General features: G+C 32.4%; 3 protein-coding genes across 3 annotated transcripts; 2 read left to right on the top strand and 1 right to left on the bottom strand.

The window, feature by feature from the left end:
* Positions 1-895: 895 nt before the first annotated feature.
* HELRODRAFT_156647 (hypothetical protein) lies at positions 896-6,230 on the bottom strand (the record flags this gene model as incomplete). The annotated part of the gene is made up of 13 exons (XM_009015619.1): positions 896-958; positions 1,262-1,408; positions 1,598-1,911; positions 2,154-2,226; positions 2,442-2,569; positions 2,693-2,786; positions 3,332-3,447; positions 3,685-3,775; positions 3,996-4,121; positions 4,375-4,470; positions 4,687-4,806; positions 5,055-5,144; positions 6,147-6,230. 13 exons carry the CDS (start codon positions 6,228-6,230, stop codon positions 896-898), a joined length of 1,542 nt encoding a protein of 513 aa, XP_009013867.1.
* A 2,895-nt stretch (positions 6,231-9,125) lies between these two features.
* Positions 9,126-11,406, top strand: HELRODRAFT_169805 (hypothetical protein; the record flags this gene model as incomplete). Its single annotated transcript, XM_009015618.1, has 2 exons — positions 9,126-9,638; positions 10,168-11,406. 2 exons carry the CDS (start codon positions 9,126-9,128, stop codon positions 11,404-11,406), a joined length of 1,752 nt encoding a protein of 583 aa, XP_009013866.1.
* Positions 11,407-13,756: 2,350 nt separating this feature from the next.
* On the top strand, positions 13,757-15,665 carry HELRODRAFT_75421 (hypothetical protein; the record flags this gene model as incomplete). Its single annotated transcript, XM_009015617.1, has 5 exons — positions 13,757-13,911; positions 14,205-14,416; positions 14,624-14,722; positions 15,043-15,134; positions 15,564-15,665. Coding segments are annotated over 5 exons (660 nt in total), but the record flags the coding sequence as incomplete, so codon positions are not given.
* Positions 15,666-17,863: the final 2,198 nt, after the last annotated feature.

Raw genomic sequence — 17,863 nt, 5'->3', positions numbered from 1 at the left:
AGCATTTATTGACGTGTGTGTGTATTTTTATACATAAAAATGTATGCAGATGTATGTGAAACTTATTTTTAGAACAACAAAACCCATTATTTCGTGTATTTTTTGTATTATTCTGTTTGTATTTTGTATGCAGTGTTTGCACGTACTGTAATAATGATGTTTATGGCAACTTATTTTTTGATAAAATTTTGATAAATTTTTACGGCAACCTCTCAACTTTTAATGCCGTTTTAAAGAGGTCGTATTTCGAAAAATTAACCTTTAACCTTAACTGATTTCGACGTTCAACTCATTTAAAACGTTCATCTCGTCATTTCAGGCTGTCTTGACAGAACATTCTTTGCCATATAAAATTCGCTCCAATTCTGATCAATTGTCTCCGAGATATTCAGCTCCGAAGTTTCCAACACCATCCCTCCATGTTTCCACTTATTCTCATGCTTTTCTCTATTTTTTTTTTTTTGAATATTTCTTTTAGATTTAAGTTCTTTTCGAGACTAAAAAGCTTTTAATGTGACATTTCGACTTAAAAATGACAAGTTACCATTATAAGACTCAACAAGTTCCTCAAAGATGTTATCTTATGTGCATTTGTCCTACGTACTATTGAAAATTTTTTTTCAAATTGTACGAAATTTCCATGATAATAAATGGAACAACGACATAAATCAATATTAAGCGTTTTATTGCATACATCCATTTGTTCATTTCGTCATTCATTGGTTAGGCTAGAGGCAAAATAAGTTTTGTCAAACTTGTTCGTTTATTTATGCATATATCTATTCATTTCTTTTATTCATAGACTCGTTCATTCATCTATATATTCCTTCATTCATTCGTTCATTTGATTCATCCATCCATCCATTTAACGTTTTATTCATCCATCCCTGAATATCTAATTGATGTTCTTGAGTTCTTCCCTGATGGCAGACACCAATTCAGATCTTGGCACATCTCTCTGTTTGTGAGGACAAATTAACATTTTATATTTGTTCTTCGTATTTTAAAGTAATTAAGTAAATAAGTGAATATACGGTTATTTATTTTAATCATAAAAATGCTAGACAACCAACCATCCAATATAGAATCGAAACTAAAGCTTATTCATGAGTAAGACATGAGAACAAACTTAAATAAACGAACAAAAGAATAAGTGTGAGACAACAGAGGTGAAAAAAACACACAGACAGACAAACTTGGAGACAATCAAACACACTATCAAAGGTACTCAGACAAACAAACAGACAGACAAACAAATGACCTCTTCCCTCGTTTTAACTTTCCTCAACTTGACCACCCCTTTCTCCAGTTCAGCCTCTCCAACGATGACGGCGATGGGTATCTTGTTCTCTTCACAATATTGCAGCTGGTTCAACAGTTTCGGGTTGTATTTGTATGCCTGCTCGGTCTGCAAGGTGTTTGGAGCATGTTTGCTTTGCTATCATGTCATGAAGAATGTATGCAAAGGCTTGCGAGGTCAAGCTCTTTTAAAGGTATTTAATAATAAAAAAATTTCCAAATAAGAAAAGTATTGAAACGTTGGAGGATAAGAGGCACACATACACCGAAACATACAGGCACGACGACACACACATACCTTGATACCAGCATCCCAGAGCATACGACACAGCTCAGCCCTCTTCTCGGCCAGATTCTTCTGCGCAGAGGCGACAAAAACTTCAGTCTCGGTAGTCCTCCTCTCCAACTTTTCCTCCGCTATCTTCTGTTCCATGATGGAGAAGATCCTCTCGATGCCGAAACTGATACCGACGCAAGGGACTTTGCGGCCCTTCGGGTCGAACATACCCACTAAATCGTCGTAGCGCCCTCCGCCGGCTACACTGCCCACGCCCGCGTTCGAACCCGGGTCGTCGCCGCCGTTTGCGGTTGGTTTGGCTATGTGCTGCTTACCTGTTGTGGACGTGGGTGTTGGTGATGTCACTGTTAATGGTGTCATTAGTGTTACTGATGTTATTTTTTGTGTCATTATTGTTATTGATGTTAATGTTATAAGAGGTAAAATCACTTCAACACTTGAATTAATTTATCACTGATATGAAAATTGTTTAATCATTCATTCATGTCCAACATCATCTTCTCCATAATCATCATCATCATTATTATATTATTATTATTATTGTGATCCTGCCCACCTTGAACGACAGCTTCAAAGATGACACCAGTATAATAATCCAGACCCCTCGCCAAACTCAGATCGAACAGAACCTACAAATCATTCATTCATTCAATCCATCAATCAATCGGACATTCAGTCAGCCAATCAAGCAATCAATTAACTATCGATCAATCAATCAATATATATATATACATATATATATATATAAACAATACATATATGTATGCATACACCACAGATACAGATCTAAAAATTGTAAATCATTAAAAAAATAAATAAATAATTTATTGAAATAAAAACGCACCATATCAATGACACCATAAATCTCACAGAACTTCAATAAAACGTTCATATCCTTCAGACCTTCCATAGCTAACTTTTCTTTGGATAACTTCTCGTCTTTCTCTAATTTCTCGATTAATTCTTTGCCACCTTTTTACAATGATGTAACATTTTTGATCGATTGGTTGGATGCTTGATTGATTGATTAATTGATTGATTGATTGACTGATTGATTGATCAGTTAAATGAGTGAGAGATAATTATTATTCTAACCATTTAATCTGACATATTCTCCAACAAGATTAGCACAATGTTCATCCAAGCCTTTCTCTTTCACCATTTCTTCCTTAACTTCCTCCCATGGTGTCTTTTATTGAAATAAAAATTTATTTGCTTATTGATAAATAAATAAATATCAAGCTAATTTGGAACAATATAAAGTTGTAACGACAAAACGTAAATAAAATATAAAAAAAATATAATAATGTATTTCAAGCAATTATCATGGCCAGTGCGTTGGTGTAACGGTAAAGTACCTGGCGCTGCTACTGCAATGACCGGATTCGATTACAATCAGATCCCCACCAAGAGGATGCAATGTGTGATGCCTTCTTTCACAGTGCATTTACTTACATACGCTGTGTGTTTAGTGCTGCTGAAGAGGGGAAGTAAATGAATGAATGAGTGAATGAATGAATGAATGAATTAATTAATTAATTGATAATATTAACAATGAAGTGTAAATTTCGATAAGAAAAAGATAGCTTAACTTCAAGTGGGATATTAGCAAATTAAAGAACAAATAAAAATAAGGAAGAATCAATCAATCAATCGCTCACTCACTCTCTCAATTGACCATCTATTGAATTACTCACTCAATCAATCAATCAACAAATAATTAACCCCACCCACCTTGTCCAGCTTATCAACGGACGAACTGATGGACCTGAACTTCTCTGTAGGTATGCCACAAGCGGCAAACATGCCATCCAACAACTTTCTATGGTTGACCTTTATAATGATCTGACCTATATTTTTCAATGTTTTACGGTAATTATTTGACCTACTTTTTTTAATTGTCTGACTTATATCTACTAACGAAATCAATATTTAACTACGATCTGACCGATATAAATCATCATTCAATTATGATTTGACCTACATTAGATGCTAATAATCTTATTTGCACCTTCAACAAAGCCAGCATTTGACACACTGACCTGACCTATATAATTAATGAGATCAATAATTAATTACGACTTCACCTATATTTAACGAGGTCAAAATTTCTGCAGCCAACTTAACACACTCAGCATCTGGAAGCATTGGATCATACTGGCCTGCTATATCAAAATCCTGGAAACGTGATATATTTTAATGACATACACATTTATATATATATATATATATATATATATATATATATATATATATATATAAGCATTTATATATATATATATATAAATGATAAAACATTATGAATCATAATGACATAATTTAATTGTAAATTGAGTAATTTGTTCTATCATTTTAAATAATTTAATTAATTTTAATTTAAAATTTTTTTTTCACTAACACATTGGTAAAATTCCCTAAATCTGCCTCTGGTCATAGCGGGATTGTCCCTTCTATATACCTTGGCTATGTGGTACCTCTTGATGTTCTGGATCTTATTCATGGCTACGTAACGAGCAAATGGAACCTAAAACAATTTTCAATTATTACTTCTTATTATTTATATTCTTGTTATAATTGAAATATAAAAAAAAAAAACTAAATCATTTTTAAATTCCATGATGTTTTTAATTATGCATATATACACAAACAAAACTAGATTCAAACATAAAAAAATAGCAAAAATTGGGACAAAATCTTAAATGTCAATCAAAAAATAGGGACGTGCAACCAACATCAAAAGTAGGGACGTGAATGAATATAGAGTATAATCTACTTACAGTTAAATCGTATCGTAGGGATAAAACTTCCCCACCCTGATCAGCGAGGTCGTAGATGAGTTTGCTGTCTTCCCCATATTTGCCTGTTAGGGTTTCCTGTTGGAATTTTGTTTTTGGAGCTAATTTATAAAATAATAATAATATATATATAAGAATAAGAAACATTTTCAATGAAACAGCGGGCTTAAACTTGAAAGAAAAAAAATTATTTTTTAGTGTTCATTAAATGAGGTTGCAAGACATTTAACCCAAATTAAAAATATATCAAAATTTTTATAAATAATGAAGAGCGGAATTAAAACAAAAGTTCACTTTTAACTCGAAGACCGGAGTATCAATAGAGACAGCCCCATGCTTTTTGAAGCATTTTATGATCTTACTGAATGCTTCTTCCTTGATGACCATTTGCAGAGGATTGTAATCTCTAGTTCCCTGTAGAAGGAGCAAACAAAAGTGAGATCCTTAAGTTATTTCTTATTTAAATATCAATTATTTTCCATATCTTTTCAAGTTTTTTCTATATTTCCTATCTATCAAGAATATATTTTTAGCTTTTCTATAATTTGGACGATTGTGGTTACAGATTTGGTTTGCTTTAGAGTTTAGTAATTCAAATGTGTTGAGTTGGCAGTGTTAAGTCAACAGTAGTTTAGTAGGAAGGATATATTGAAATGGTCAACCTTAGGGCATTTGAGTACGAATTTCCCGGTTTGTGAGTCATCTCCTAATTCTGCCTTCAGGGCCAGTAACTTTGCTACTTCCTTTTCAATCTTTTTGAAAAAATTTATAAGCACAATGAAATTTTTAAAATTTAAAAATGGTTTTGAGTAAACATAAGAACTATTAGCAACAAATTTAATTTAAAATTTTTTTAATGGGAAAAATTTTAAAAAATTATTTTAAACATCCAAAAAAAATCTACCTGTGATACATATAAAGTGGATTGGAGTTTTGAATGTAAAAATTTCAAAATATTGTTGGAGCACGATGATGACGTTAACAATGTGAACAGTTTCATGTTGGAGTTGTAGCAGTAGTAGTCACAGTTCAAGAAAATTTTTGTGATGATCGGAATATTATGAATGTGATCCAAATAAAATATTTGATGAGTCAAATCAGCCAGTAGCAAATTTATGTTGATTTTTGCAGATGGAGACCATTGAATGTAGTAGTAGTTAGTAGAATAGAGACAGTTGGGTCCAAGTCAATTGAATGATTGAGATCAAAATTATATGTGTCAAATTTTTGCAACTTCAAAGTTCAAACCAATGATTACAGCTATTTCAAATTCAAAATAAACATTACAATCCTATTCTAACTAGCTCTGAACACATTGTTTGTATTTAGTTAGTAAAATGATAGAATAAATGAATGAATTAAATTTAATAATGAATAAATTAAAATATCTTATCTTATAGATTTATATTAACTTAAAAATTTCTAATAATCTACTAATAACTAATCTTATTTTCATTTCAATTTTATAAATAATTTTTTAAATATTTAATTAAAAATATTTTTGTCATTACAAGTAAAATCTGAAAAAGCGTCTAAAAAATTTCACTTGGATGATAGAGTTATGATCGCCATATATATAATTAAATTAAATAATTTTAAATTTAATTGTAAAAAACAACATATGCAACAAAACAGCACAATAGGACACCATGCAACATCAATGATGCAATAGGAATACATACAGTATAAATAACATCGTAAGTAAAACGTGTAAAGTAAGTCACAAACAAAAATCAAGTGACAAAATGATTAACCTCGTCAGATGGAGCTTTATCGCTTTTTAATTTCCTAATTGTCATGCCCAGTTCGGCAATTTTATTCTGTAAATCGTCAGACATGGTCAGGGAGTTTTGCTGAATCCACTTTTAACTAGAGAAGTAAATGACGTTCGAGGTTAGATCAATGTTCAACCTATCTTTTTTATAATATTCTTACCATTGGCTGCTAGGAATAGAATGTACGTGTTTTATATATTATCAGACTAATCAGTTTGAAAACCATTCTGGGTATGTGCTAAACTAAAGTCTTAAAGTAAAACTTGAAGTATTAAAAAGTTTTAAATTCCAGCTAAGGATTTTACAAGTAAATAATACACAACTTTTAGAACAAAATTGTATTTAACGTATAAGTATACATGAGAGATGGTATAAGGTAGGCAAGAGATGAGTTTGACAATCGTAGGTAGACTAGGGCTTAACATTAATTAAAAAGTTTCAAGTAAAATAAAATGTGAGTGAGATGAGTTAATCATCATAGGCAAGCTAGGGCCCTGAGAGAAATTTAATTGTAGGTAGGCGACTGACTACTGTTCCTGCAACATTTTACTATTTTTCTGCTTTGTGTTTGTTTTTGCTTCACAGCAACACACCAACAAAACATACTACATTTTTTTTTCGTCGTCGCCTTAAATTTTACCTTGTTGGACAATCTTTTTAATAATGTCTATTTATTTATTTGTTTGTTAAATGTTGACTGGTTTCTAGTTTTTTATTTCGGTTACATAATTTTTGAATATTTCCTAATTTACTTTGTATATATGTAAGGGGGCATTCTTTGATCACTACTCCTAGCATTTTTAATCACTTTTTCAGTCAAAAACGCATACAATAGTATACTACAGTAACAGTAAAACTATAATTAAACATTAAATAAACAAATGTGACACACACATACACACACACACACACACATACACACACACACACGCATATACATACATACACATACATAGATACAGACAGATATACCTACCTATACCTTCTATGCGTGAAAGTATTTTTTTGCAAACGATAACGTCCATCACTTCAAATTTACTCAAACTTCAAACTAAAGGTATCTTAGTCTCTCTCCCTCTTTCTCTCTCTCTCTCTCTCCCTTCTTTCTCTCTGTGTGCATGTGTGAGTGTGTGTGTGTGTGTGTGTGTGTAGTGCGTGTGTGTTCGTCATTGTAATGAAATAACCAGTCTATATTTCTATATTTGGTTACACCTATGGCATATTATATTAATTAATTCTTGAGTTATCATGCTGGCGTAGCTTCCTATGCGGTAATTTTCAACGTTACCCATGCCTGTATTGTATCATTCTATCTTCCCATCAAATAACATCATTACAGATGATTTTATTTTAGATGAAATTTCAAATATCTGATGTACTTTTGAAAGAATTTTTTTCCAAAGTAAATTTAATTAATCCGTTAATCAATTAATTAATTATTTAATTAATATATCAATAAGAAACTAATTAAAAAGCCATGTGAGGTCTCCGGAAAATTTGAACAGGGGTAACTTCTTTTAAATACAACATTGGTACCTACCCCACCCATGTGTTGGTTTAATTAAATGACATTATAATGAAAAATTTCGTATTGTATAATTGTGACACACACACCACACATCCCCACACACACACACACACACACACACACACACACACACACACACACACACACACACACACACTCACACTCACACATACATACATACACACATACATACACACACAACTAGCACATTTATTAAAATATTAATTCACGTTAATTTTTTGAAAAAGTAACGATCATTAAAATAATAAATACGAAATGCATATAGCTAATAAAATGATTGCTATACAAACAAAACGGTGTCTTAATTTGAAACATTTTAGATTTCTAAAACTTTTTAATAAAAATTGTCTAACTATGACGCAATACCTGAAGATGCAGAAATAAGTAAATTTATTTCAATTTTGTATACGATTAAGCAAGTTTATTTCAACGCATTAAGAGGTCGCCAGCATTGGATAAATAAAATTATTGCCTCTACCAAATTGCCTGTTGTATATTTGCGTCTCAGGAATGTGTGTGTGTGTGTGTGTGTGTGTGTGTGTGTGGTGTGTCTTTCTTCTTTCTTTCTGTAAATTAAATTCAATTCAATTGCGTGAGCGATAAGACTTATTACCCTTATTACCAGAAAACCAAAAACCCAATTTGTCATTTAATAATGAAAGAAATTCTTTTCATTTTACTCTTTTCCTGTTCGTATCAGCAGCAGCCGAACGACGACTCGCACTAAGAGGAAATGAACTCCATCTTATTGTCGGCCATTTTTAATTATTGAGATCACGTCATCATCGTCGTCATTCATTTTCTCTACTTCATTCTTTAGTTATCCTTCTTTATATTTTGGATTTTGATGACGGCATTTATATTCATTCTCTCTATTACTCTCTCTCTCTCTCTCTCTCTCTCTCTCTTTCTCACGAACACTCTCTCTAGGGCAATAGAAATTTTCATCTCTCTCTCTCTTTCTCTCTCTCTCCCTGTGTTTTCTGTATCTCTTTTACATTACTGTTTTTCTTTCTTTCTCTCTTCCCCTCCCTTTCTCTTTCTCTCATTCATACACATCCTCTCTCTCTCTCTCTCTCTTTTTAGTCTATCTTCTTTTTGTGCTGAATGTTTAGTATTTAAGAAGTGCAAACCCCGTTGTGAGAGGTGAGAGGCACAACGTCTACTTATCATCAACCAACATCAACCAGTGAGGACAGTTGCGACTTTTTGAATTGCACAAACCTGTGAAACTACATCAAATGCATGCCTACTAGATTGTCGAGAGCTACAAAAATTATGAAGATACCGACACGAATGACATTCTTTTTTAATTTAAATAAAATCTTAATTTAAGGGAGTCGCAAAAAACTGTGTCAAAAATTTTATGGCGATATAAAAATATGGGGACGCACTGAAATGACAAAAATATGGCTGACATTAATGACATTAAAAACGACGTTGAGGATAACAACAACAGCAACACAAACAACAAATCAAACACCATCTCCAACAACGACGACACCAACAACAACTCAAACAATCCCACAAACAACAACAACACAAAGGACAGCGCAAACAACAACACAAACAATCCCACAAACAACAACACAAGCAACAACAACACAAAGGACAGCGCAAACAACAACACAAACAACAACATCAACAACAACATCAACATAAACATGAATCAAGCGTGGATGGGCAGCCGCAGCAAATCAACAACCTCAATGACCTCGACCCAAATGGAAATTTTTACCCAAGTCAAGAGTCTAGCCAATCAGGATGCAAGAAATAGAATACAAATGTTAGCAAAAATGCTATTGGTTGTCGCTTTACCAATCCTTGCTCTTATAATTATGACGTCAATAAGTTTGAATGAAGCGGTTGTCAGTCAGACTCAATCATTGAAGGCCGTTGATGAAATCAAAGAACTTGAAAAGGTTTTTTTGGAAAATTTTTTTTACCGAGATATATGAAATAAATAAATTATAAATATTATTAATGAATTAAAATAATCAGTTTAATTTTTTCACACAATTCTACTAATTTGTATGAAGTAAAATAAAATATTTAGGCATACAATATAATAATTATTATATGTACCTATTTCACCGGCTTAACTTAAGGTTTGATAGGCAAATAGTTAAGTAATTTAAAATTAACCAGGTAACTTAACCAGGTAACTAACCAATCATTTATTCAATCGATCAATATCAATCAATCACTTTATCAATTAATATCAATCAATAAACCAACCAACCATCCGACCAACCAATCAACTACCCAACCTACCAACTAACCTACCAACCAACCAACCAATCATCCGACCAACCAACCAACCAATCAACCAACCAACCAACCAACCAATCAACCAATCAACCAATCAACCAACCAACCAACCAATCAACCAACCAATCAACCAACCAACCAAAATAGCTGCACAAACTTGTTTTCTACTTACAACAAGAGCGTGGAACGTCAGTGTGGTACCTAACAAATATAGACACAGACACCTTGGATCGTCTACTGAAAATTTACAAAAAAGGAGATGACGCACTGGAATCGTATCTAGATAATTCTTTCCTGAAACTAACTGTCGCCAATCAACCGATCCCTAGTAAAAAATCGCTATTCGAGTTGATACATTCTTATCGTAATAATACGCTGATGATGGCTCTTAAGTACAAAAACTACTCGTGTAGTTTAGTCTCAGCTTACGTGCGTAACAACCTTACGGATGTAGATGGGTGTGTTGTAGAGAATAGCAGAAACAAAACTTACAACGACAGCGATGACTACCGATATTACAAGGATGGTGCAGACGATTTGCCTAACACAGGCATTAATATTAATATGTCAGCTGATACTAAAACTATGAATATTTATGAGGATGGAGGGAAAATTTTAATGAAAAATACAAGTTTAAATAAAAACAAAGTGGATTTAACTCAAGAAAGTGAATTATTCGCAAAATTGTTCCTAAATAAATTAGGTCCTGAAAATGTCGACACCTCTATAAGGTTAAACACTTCTGACACTAACATTGTTGTCACTACTACTGTCGTGACATCAACAACGACGACATTAACAATATTAATGTCATCAAATAATTTAACAGCAACAAATTTGGAAGCTCCTGTTGAAACAGATGTAACAGCGCCAACAACAAAATCATTGACAGATGCAACAACAGCAGGACACCCTTCCACGTCAGCCAGCCAAATAAACTCCACAAAGACGTCCAACGCAACAGAAAAAACACTAAACAAAAACACGGCAAGCGCTGAAACTCCAGCCAGCAGAAACATTCTTGACGAGCAAACCATCGAATCGTACGCACAGTTCGACCGCTACACGGTCCTCATCATGTCTCTCATCAACTACACGTCCACGAGAACGGAGCAGCTTTCGAAAACACTGAACAACGTAGCTAAATACACAACAGCCTTCACCTCACTGCTTCTCGGATCTGATTTCGTCGGCCAGATGAGAGCCTTGGGGACTAAATTTTTTCAATCCTGCCATCTTTCGACGGAGTTTTTTGTGAGGTTCTGGATAGCGAACGGATCAGCTGGCCAGGGTTTACACGAGGTTTTTTTAAATCAGCCTGACAGTAAGGTGTGGTTTGATGAAAAGTTCGTTGGCAAACCATTGCAGGCAAACTTAACAAGGCGATTCGACGATATGTTACGTTGGTCTGACCCGTAAGCCGGCTATTCATAATTTTATTTCTAATCTAATTAAAAATCTTCCTCAGTTCAATCAAATTTTAATCAAATTATCAATTTTTCAAAATTAATTCAAATTTTTTAATCGTATAATTAAATTGGAGGAACCGAAATAATAACAGAATAACGGAAGACCTCAGCAGCAGCAGTTTTCTCACTCATTCGTTTACACTTCCCAGAAGCAACTGTACATATGATGAATCTAATAAGTGTACTAATGGTGAAGATGGTGGCGGTGATGGTGAATTTATAACGAGAGAAAAGTTATGTTTAGATGCCCCTAGTCAAGACAGGTTTTGTAAAAAAAAAAATTGTGTGTTTTCATATCCTAAATTGATGTGCCGTCATATGTTTTTGACAATTTGATTTTGAATATGTTTTTGCAAACTACTTAAGTTTTGTACCTAATTTATTTTTGAAGTTTTAATGACATAAAATTGTCAACTTTACCATTACAATCATGGTAGGCTGCCTATCTGCTTCGTGTAACTATTTGTTTTAGCTTATTCCTACAAGAAGCATTTCTAATGAATGATAAACACGCTCCATGTACTTCGCGTCTATTTGAAATAATCTTCACTTAACAATGTTAACTTAATTTAATTTATTTCTCAAGTGCTATATGTAACTTTTGAAAATTAAAAAACCGAAGAGAAAATAAACATTTTAAGACATAAAGACTAAAAAAATATTTTGATCCATTAAAGTAGAGTTTATCTCGATTTGCCATTCTTTTTAAAAATTATTTTAAGAAAATAAACGACATGTTTAACAAATTCAACGCATCCACTTTGACATTAGATGTGAAAATCTGCTTTTTCTTTAATGAAAAAAAAATATATATGAAAAGATTAAGCACGCGAATTTTAAGAAGATTAAACACGCGAAAAACAATTAAAAATCAATGCTGTTTTGATACATACTTCATTATTAAATGTATCTATCATACCATCAGAGTTATCTATAATATCATCAAAAATATCTGTATCTATCATACCATCAAAGTTGTCTGTAATATCATCAAAGATATCTTTATCTATCATACCATCAGAGTTATCTATAATACCATCAAAGATATCTTTATCTATCATACCATCAAAGTTATCTGTAATATCATCAAAGATATCTAATCTATCATACCATCAATGATATTTTTATCTGTCATATCATCAAAGATATCTCTGTTTATCATATCTCCAAAGGTATCTATCAAGTCTCACATGGTTCGAGGACATAACTAGCTTACTATCAATCATCACAGACATAAGAGAGAGACTAACAAGAGAAATGAAGGACCAGCTGAACCAGTGAGCAGTGTTAACGAAATAAAATTGGCTTTTAAATATCGAAAATTTATCATAATCATTCAGGGCCGGATTTTAGGTGGGGCAGAGAGGCCTCCACCCCACCTCAATATTATAATACAAAAATAACTAAACAAAGACCCGTCAAAAACTTACGTTTTATTTCTCAAAACTTTTTTCCATTTTAGCTGGCAAAATATGTGAAAAACATTGGTTTTAACGGAAAATAGTATAAGCTATAAAACAAATGTCCCAAACAAAAAATTGTCAAGAGTCTCTAATCCGTTGTTGCCCGATGGCCTCTATTTACCTCCTTAAAGCGGCCCTGGTTTCATTCTAGGCACCGCCATGTTACACATTTTTTATTGGAATTTCAAACACTGGAAACTCAAAATCGAATTGCAGATACGCCAGTGGGGTTTTCTTCCAGATGTGGGTAAAAATAATTGTAGTAGTGACAACCTCTGTGGCAAGTTTCCTTCTGGTCTTATGGTTCTCGCATAGGTTCACCTTTTTTTGGAAAAATTTAATGAATTTTTTTCTGAGTTATAAAAAATGAATGAATGAACGAATGAATAAATGAACGAACGAACGAATGAATGAAAAAATGAACGGATGAACGAAGGAACAAATGGAAGAATAAATTATTATATAAATAATAATAATTTACAGGAAATTTGTATTTAATCAAACGGATAAGTCGTCAAAAATAATAAACACAAGACAAAATAATCACAATAACATAACTATATATTAAATATATAATAATACTATAATGATAATATATAAAAATTATAGTATAATAATTATCGATAAAAACACCTCTAGGTTGAACGCCCTGCTGAACAAGATGGCCAGGTTCGCCTCGATGATTCAAACAAAATCAAAAGAACTGGCTCACGAGAAGAAGAGAGCCAACAACCTACTATCACAAATGCTGCCCGCCGAGGTGAGGAAATTACTTCAAAATTTCAAATTGTGAAAGTAATTTTAAAAATTATTCATACTTAATAATTATTCCCCACACACCAGGTGGCAGACCAGCTGATGAACAACCAGACGGTCGACGCCAAGCATTTCGAATCGGTCACCATATATTTTAGCGACATAGTGGGGTTTACGGAGATATCGGCAGCCAGCCAACCGATTGAGATCGTTTACATGTTGAATTCACTCTATAGGTTTGCGAATTTGTTAATCAAAATTGTTAAAATATGAATTGAAATTGAGGAAAAATGTTTTGTTATAGTTAGGTATATAGGCTAACAAAGTCATTAATATAAGCGGTTGAATTAGAGTTGAAAGTGGAAAAAAGATTAATGCGCATCTAACAAAAATCTTTTCTATGATTATTTTAATCTACCCGTTTGGAAAGTCATCGAAACATGAATTAAAATTTGTAAAAATAATTATATTACACCCATAAAAAACAATCTTTTTTGTGAATATTCAATTAATTTTATCAATTCCTCAGCGGATTCGATGGACTAATAGAAAAATTTGACGTGTATAAAGTCGAGACAATAGGAGATGCGTACATGGTGGCGGGCGGAGTACCCAAACCAACAACAGATCACATGGTACAGATAAGTGACCTTGCCCTTTGCCTGATGACCTTCACCACCAATTACGTCATACCCCACATGCCAGAGAGGAGACTGCTGCTGAGAATTGGACTGCATACCGGTTAGTAGTTGCGGTCGTTGTGGTCGTTGTGGCTGTGGTGGTAGTTGTGGTGACGCTTGTGATGATGCTGGTTTTCGAGTTAATCGTTTGTAGAAGCAACCAAAATTTTATTCTTATCTATAAAAGTTTAAATTTCGAATTAAGTAACTTATCTTAAAATAATTTTACTACGAATATTTAAAAAAATATAAAAAAAAACAATTTCAGGATCTGTCGTGGCTGGAGTTGTAGGTTTAAAAATGCCAAGGTACTGCCTGTTCGGCGATACTGTTAACACGGCAAGTAGAATGGAATCATCGGGACAACGTCCGTTACATACAATTTTTTTTCTTCAATATTCTTTTTCACAGAATTCTTAAAAAAACACACGCGCACGCACGCACGCGCACGCACACACACGCGCATTTTGCGTGCAACAAGTGTGGGTTTATATAAATTCGAACCAACAGAAGATCTTTTGATCTCGATACGTAATTTTTCAAATTACATGTTATTTATTTGAGAACCATTTTTTAAACATTCCAGTTTAATTTTATCTTCAGGTAAGTGTATCAAGACTGTATCAATCCATGAATAGATACATATATACTATATGTATAACGTTTGATATCATTTTTACAAAAAAGCAAAAAGGATACACATAAGTAAGAGTACAAAAGAGGCACTAGATCCCTACGATAAGTTCCTTACTGAGCCAAGGGAAGCCACAGCCATCAAGGTTTGATTGTTCAGTTCTCTGATGGGATTAGATAACATTTTGCAATACTATTATTGAGTAAGGTTTAATATTGTCAAGTAATTTTTCATGATTTTTTTTCGTTATAGCGATAAATATTTATTTTGTTTAAATATTTCTTCAATAAATATCCTACTTGTTTGCTAAGAGTTCACAAATTTATGTCATTCAAAAGCGAACAAAACAAATCAATCATACTTTTAATTGCATCATGACTAAACATTCAAACATTCAGACAACAACAACACATTTACTTAACACGCATTTTCAAACAATCCTATACACACACGCACGTACACAAAACACGCACACACACATCTTGCCTTAATCCGTGATTCATAACACATAATATATCACATATAATAATATACCAAAGATATAATATTATAAAATAAATTAAAAATAAACTAGGGCAAGGGAGTTATGCAAACCTATTGGCTTCTAGGCATCAAAAACGCACCGACAGCCGCTGGAGGGACCACATCCGGAAAAGTTTTAATGTTTGAAAATTAGTAACTATAATTAATAATAAAAATATAATAATAATTATCATCATTTATATTATTTGTAAATATTTTTATCTATATATTTTATACGATATTTTTCGTGTTTTTAGTTGTGTGTATCATGTATATCATTGTATCTTCAATGAAAATTTTCGGCGATTGACGATAGATCATGGATACATATATCCAGGGATAGCATGCATCTATGGATAGCATGTATCTATGGATAGCGTATATCTATGGATAGCATGTATCCATAGATACTTGGATAGCCTACATGACGTAGATGGAAGGATTTTTGATTGACTTTGGAAAAAAAAAATTAACCCACTGCGTTCTACGTAGAGATTATTATTGATAATAATAAAAATAATAGTAAAGCAGATGTAATAATAATAATAATAATTATAATAATGATAACAATAATAATGATAATAATAATAATGATAATAATAATAATTTATAGTCATATGTTCTCATTTTTTATATGTTTTAATTTGCGTCACAGACATAAATTTCTCTCCTTTGTTGTTGTTGCTGCTGATGTTGTTAAAAATATGCGAAGGATAACTTTCTCAGTCTTTAAACGTGTACAAATTAATTAATCCAGTTGAATCTACGTAATAAATTTAAAAAGCGTACAGATTACGTCACAGCTACATCACATTAATACACCACATCCCATTACAACATCACGTTACAGAAATCAATGTGGAATTACGAGAACAAAAAAATTGGTAAAACATCGCCCGCAACAAAAATACTGTTACATCCAAATTACGTTACAATACTTTGCTTACGACGGTATGTTTACAATTTTTACCTGGCACAATGCCAACTTTATCATTGCTTTACCCATCGTCATAATTTATGATCAACCTTGATTCATTAGCATACTAGAGAGAGAGAGAGAGAGAGAGAGAGAGAGAGAGAGAGAGAGAGAGAGAGATGGGAGAAATAGAGAGAAAGAGAAAAGGAGAGAGAGAGAGAGGAAAAACGTATAAATGAAGCGCTATAGTTTAGCTGTGAGGTTATTCTATGTATGTATGTATCGGTGTTTGTATGCATATGTTCATAAGGATGCATGCTATGTGTGTGTGTTTGTTTGTGTGTGTGTGTGCGTGTGCGCGCGACTGTTTACGATGTAAGTGTGACTGATATAAGTAGTGAAGTTATTTTGCATGATAAAAATTATCAGTTGGTAAAATTTATGGAGAGGGCATTGAGAATATAAATCACAGATTGAGTTTGAACGAGCTTGAATTTTAACAAAAAAAAAAATAATACATGATATATTCGTGAGAATAACCATTTCACGTAATCACACAACAATTAATATTATTTAAATAAAATTTATTGTTTTGTTCAAATTTTTAAAAATATTTTTATTTAATATTCTTTTTTTTCTATAAAAATACTCATCTTTATCGCTGCAGTCGTCATCACTCTATAGATACATGACACATAGAGATGAATGTAACAAGTATAAACATTCGGTACGTGTATGTGTGTGTATGTATATATATATGTGTGTGTGTGTATGTGCGTGTGTGTGTGTGTATGTGCGTGTGTGTGTGTAATAAAAAACACTATACTAATTATTATTATTATTATTATAGTAATGCGTGGTATTACATTTTGACGTTTCTAGCATTATCACATCACCGCGTCGAAAAAAAATGTAAACAATCGTTTAAAAATTTCAAATGCAAATATAAACATGAACGTCACGTGATATATATATATGACTACATGTTTTTATATACTATAATGATTCATGTTATAGTTATTTCAACGGCGAATCTCGAGTAAAACATCGTCAATATACGGAATATATGGAAAAAAATGAATTGATTTAAGTGTAAATGTTTTTAAGTTTTTTTCTATTAATAAAAATAAATATTACTAAATTTATTAATACGCTTATTACATCTTAATTGACGTATATGTATTATGAAAGTTTTGTATTATTTCATACCAGTTTATCAAAGAAAAATAACATCATTTTATAATACATCTTCAGCTTCATATACAATGTATGGGGTCTCAAAACACACATACGTACTGGATAAACATACAAGATCTTGAGATGTTTCAATATATATTCACTATAACATATTCATATAGATGCATACATGTGTATAAAGATGCTTATGTATGTGTATATATTTACATACAAATACATCCATGTGTATATATTTACAT

Source organism: Helobdella robusta (assembly GCF_000326865.2).
Source record: "Helobdella robusta unplaced genomic scaffold HELROscaffold_16, whole genome shotgun sequence".
NCBI lineage: Eukaryota > Metazoa > Annelida > Clitellata > Rhynchobdellida > Glossiphoniidae > Helobdella > Helobdella robusta.
The sequence above is the reverse complement of the archived record's forward strand: the minus strand, read 5'-3'. Positions and strand labels throughout refer to the sequence as shown.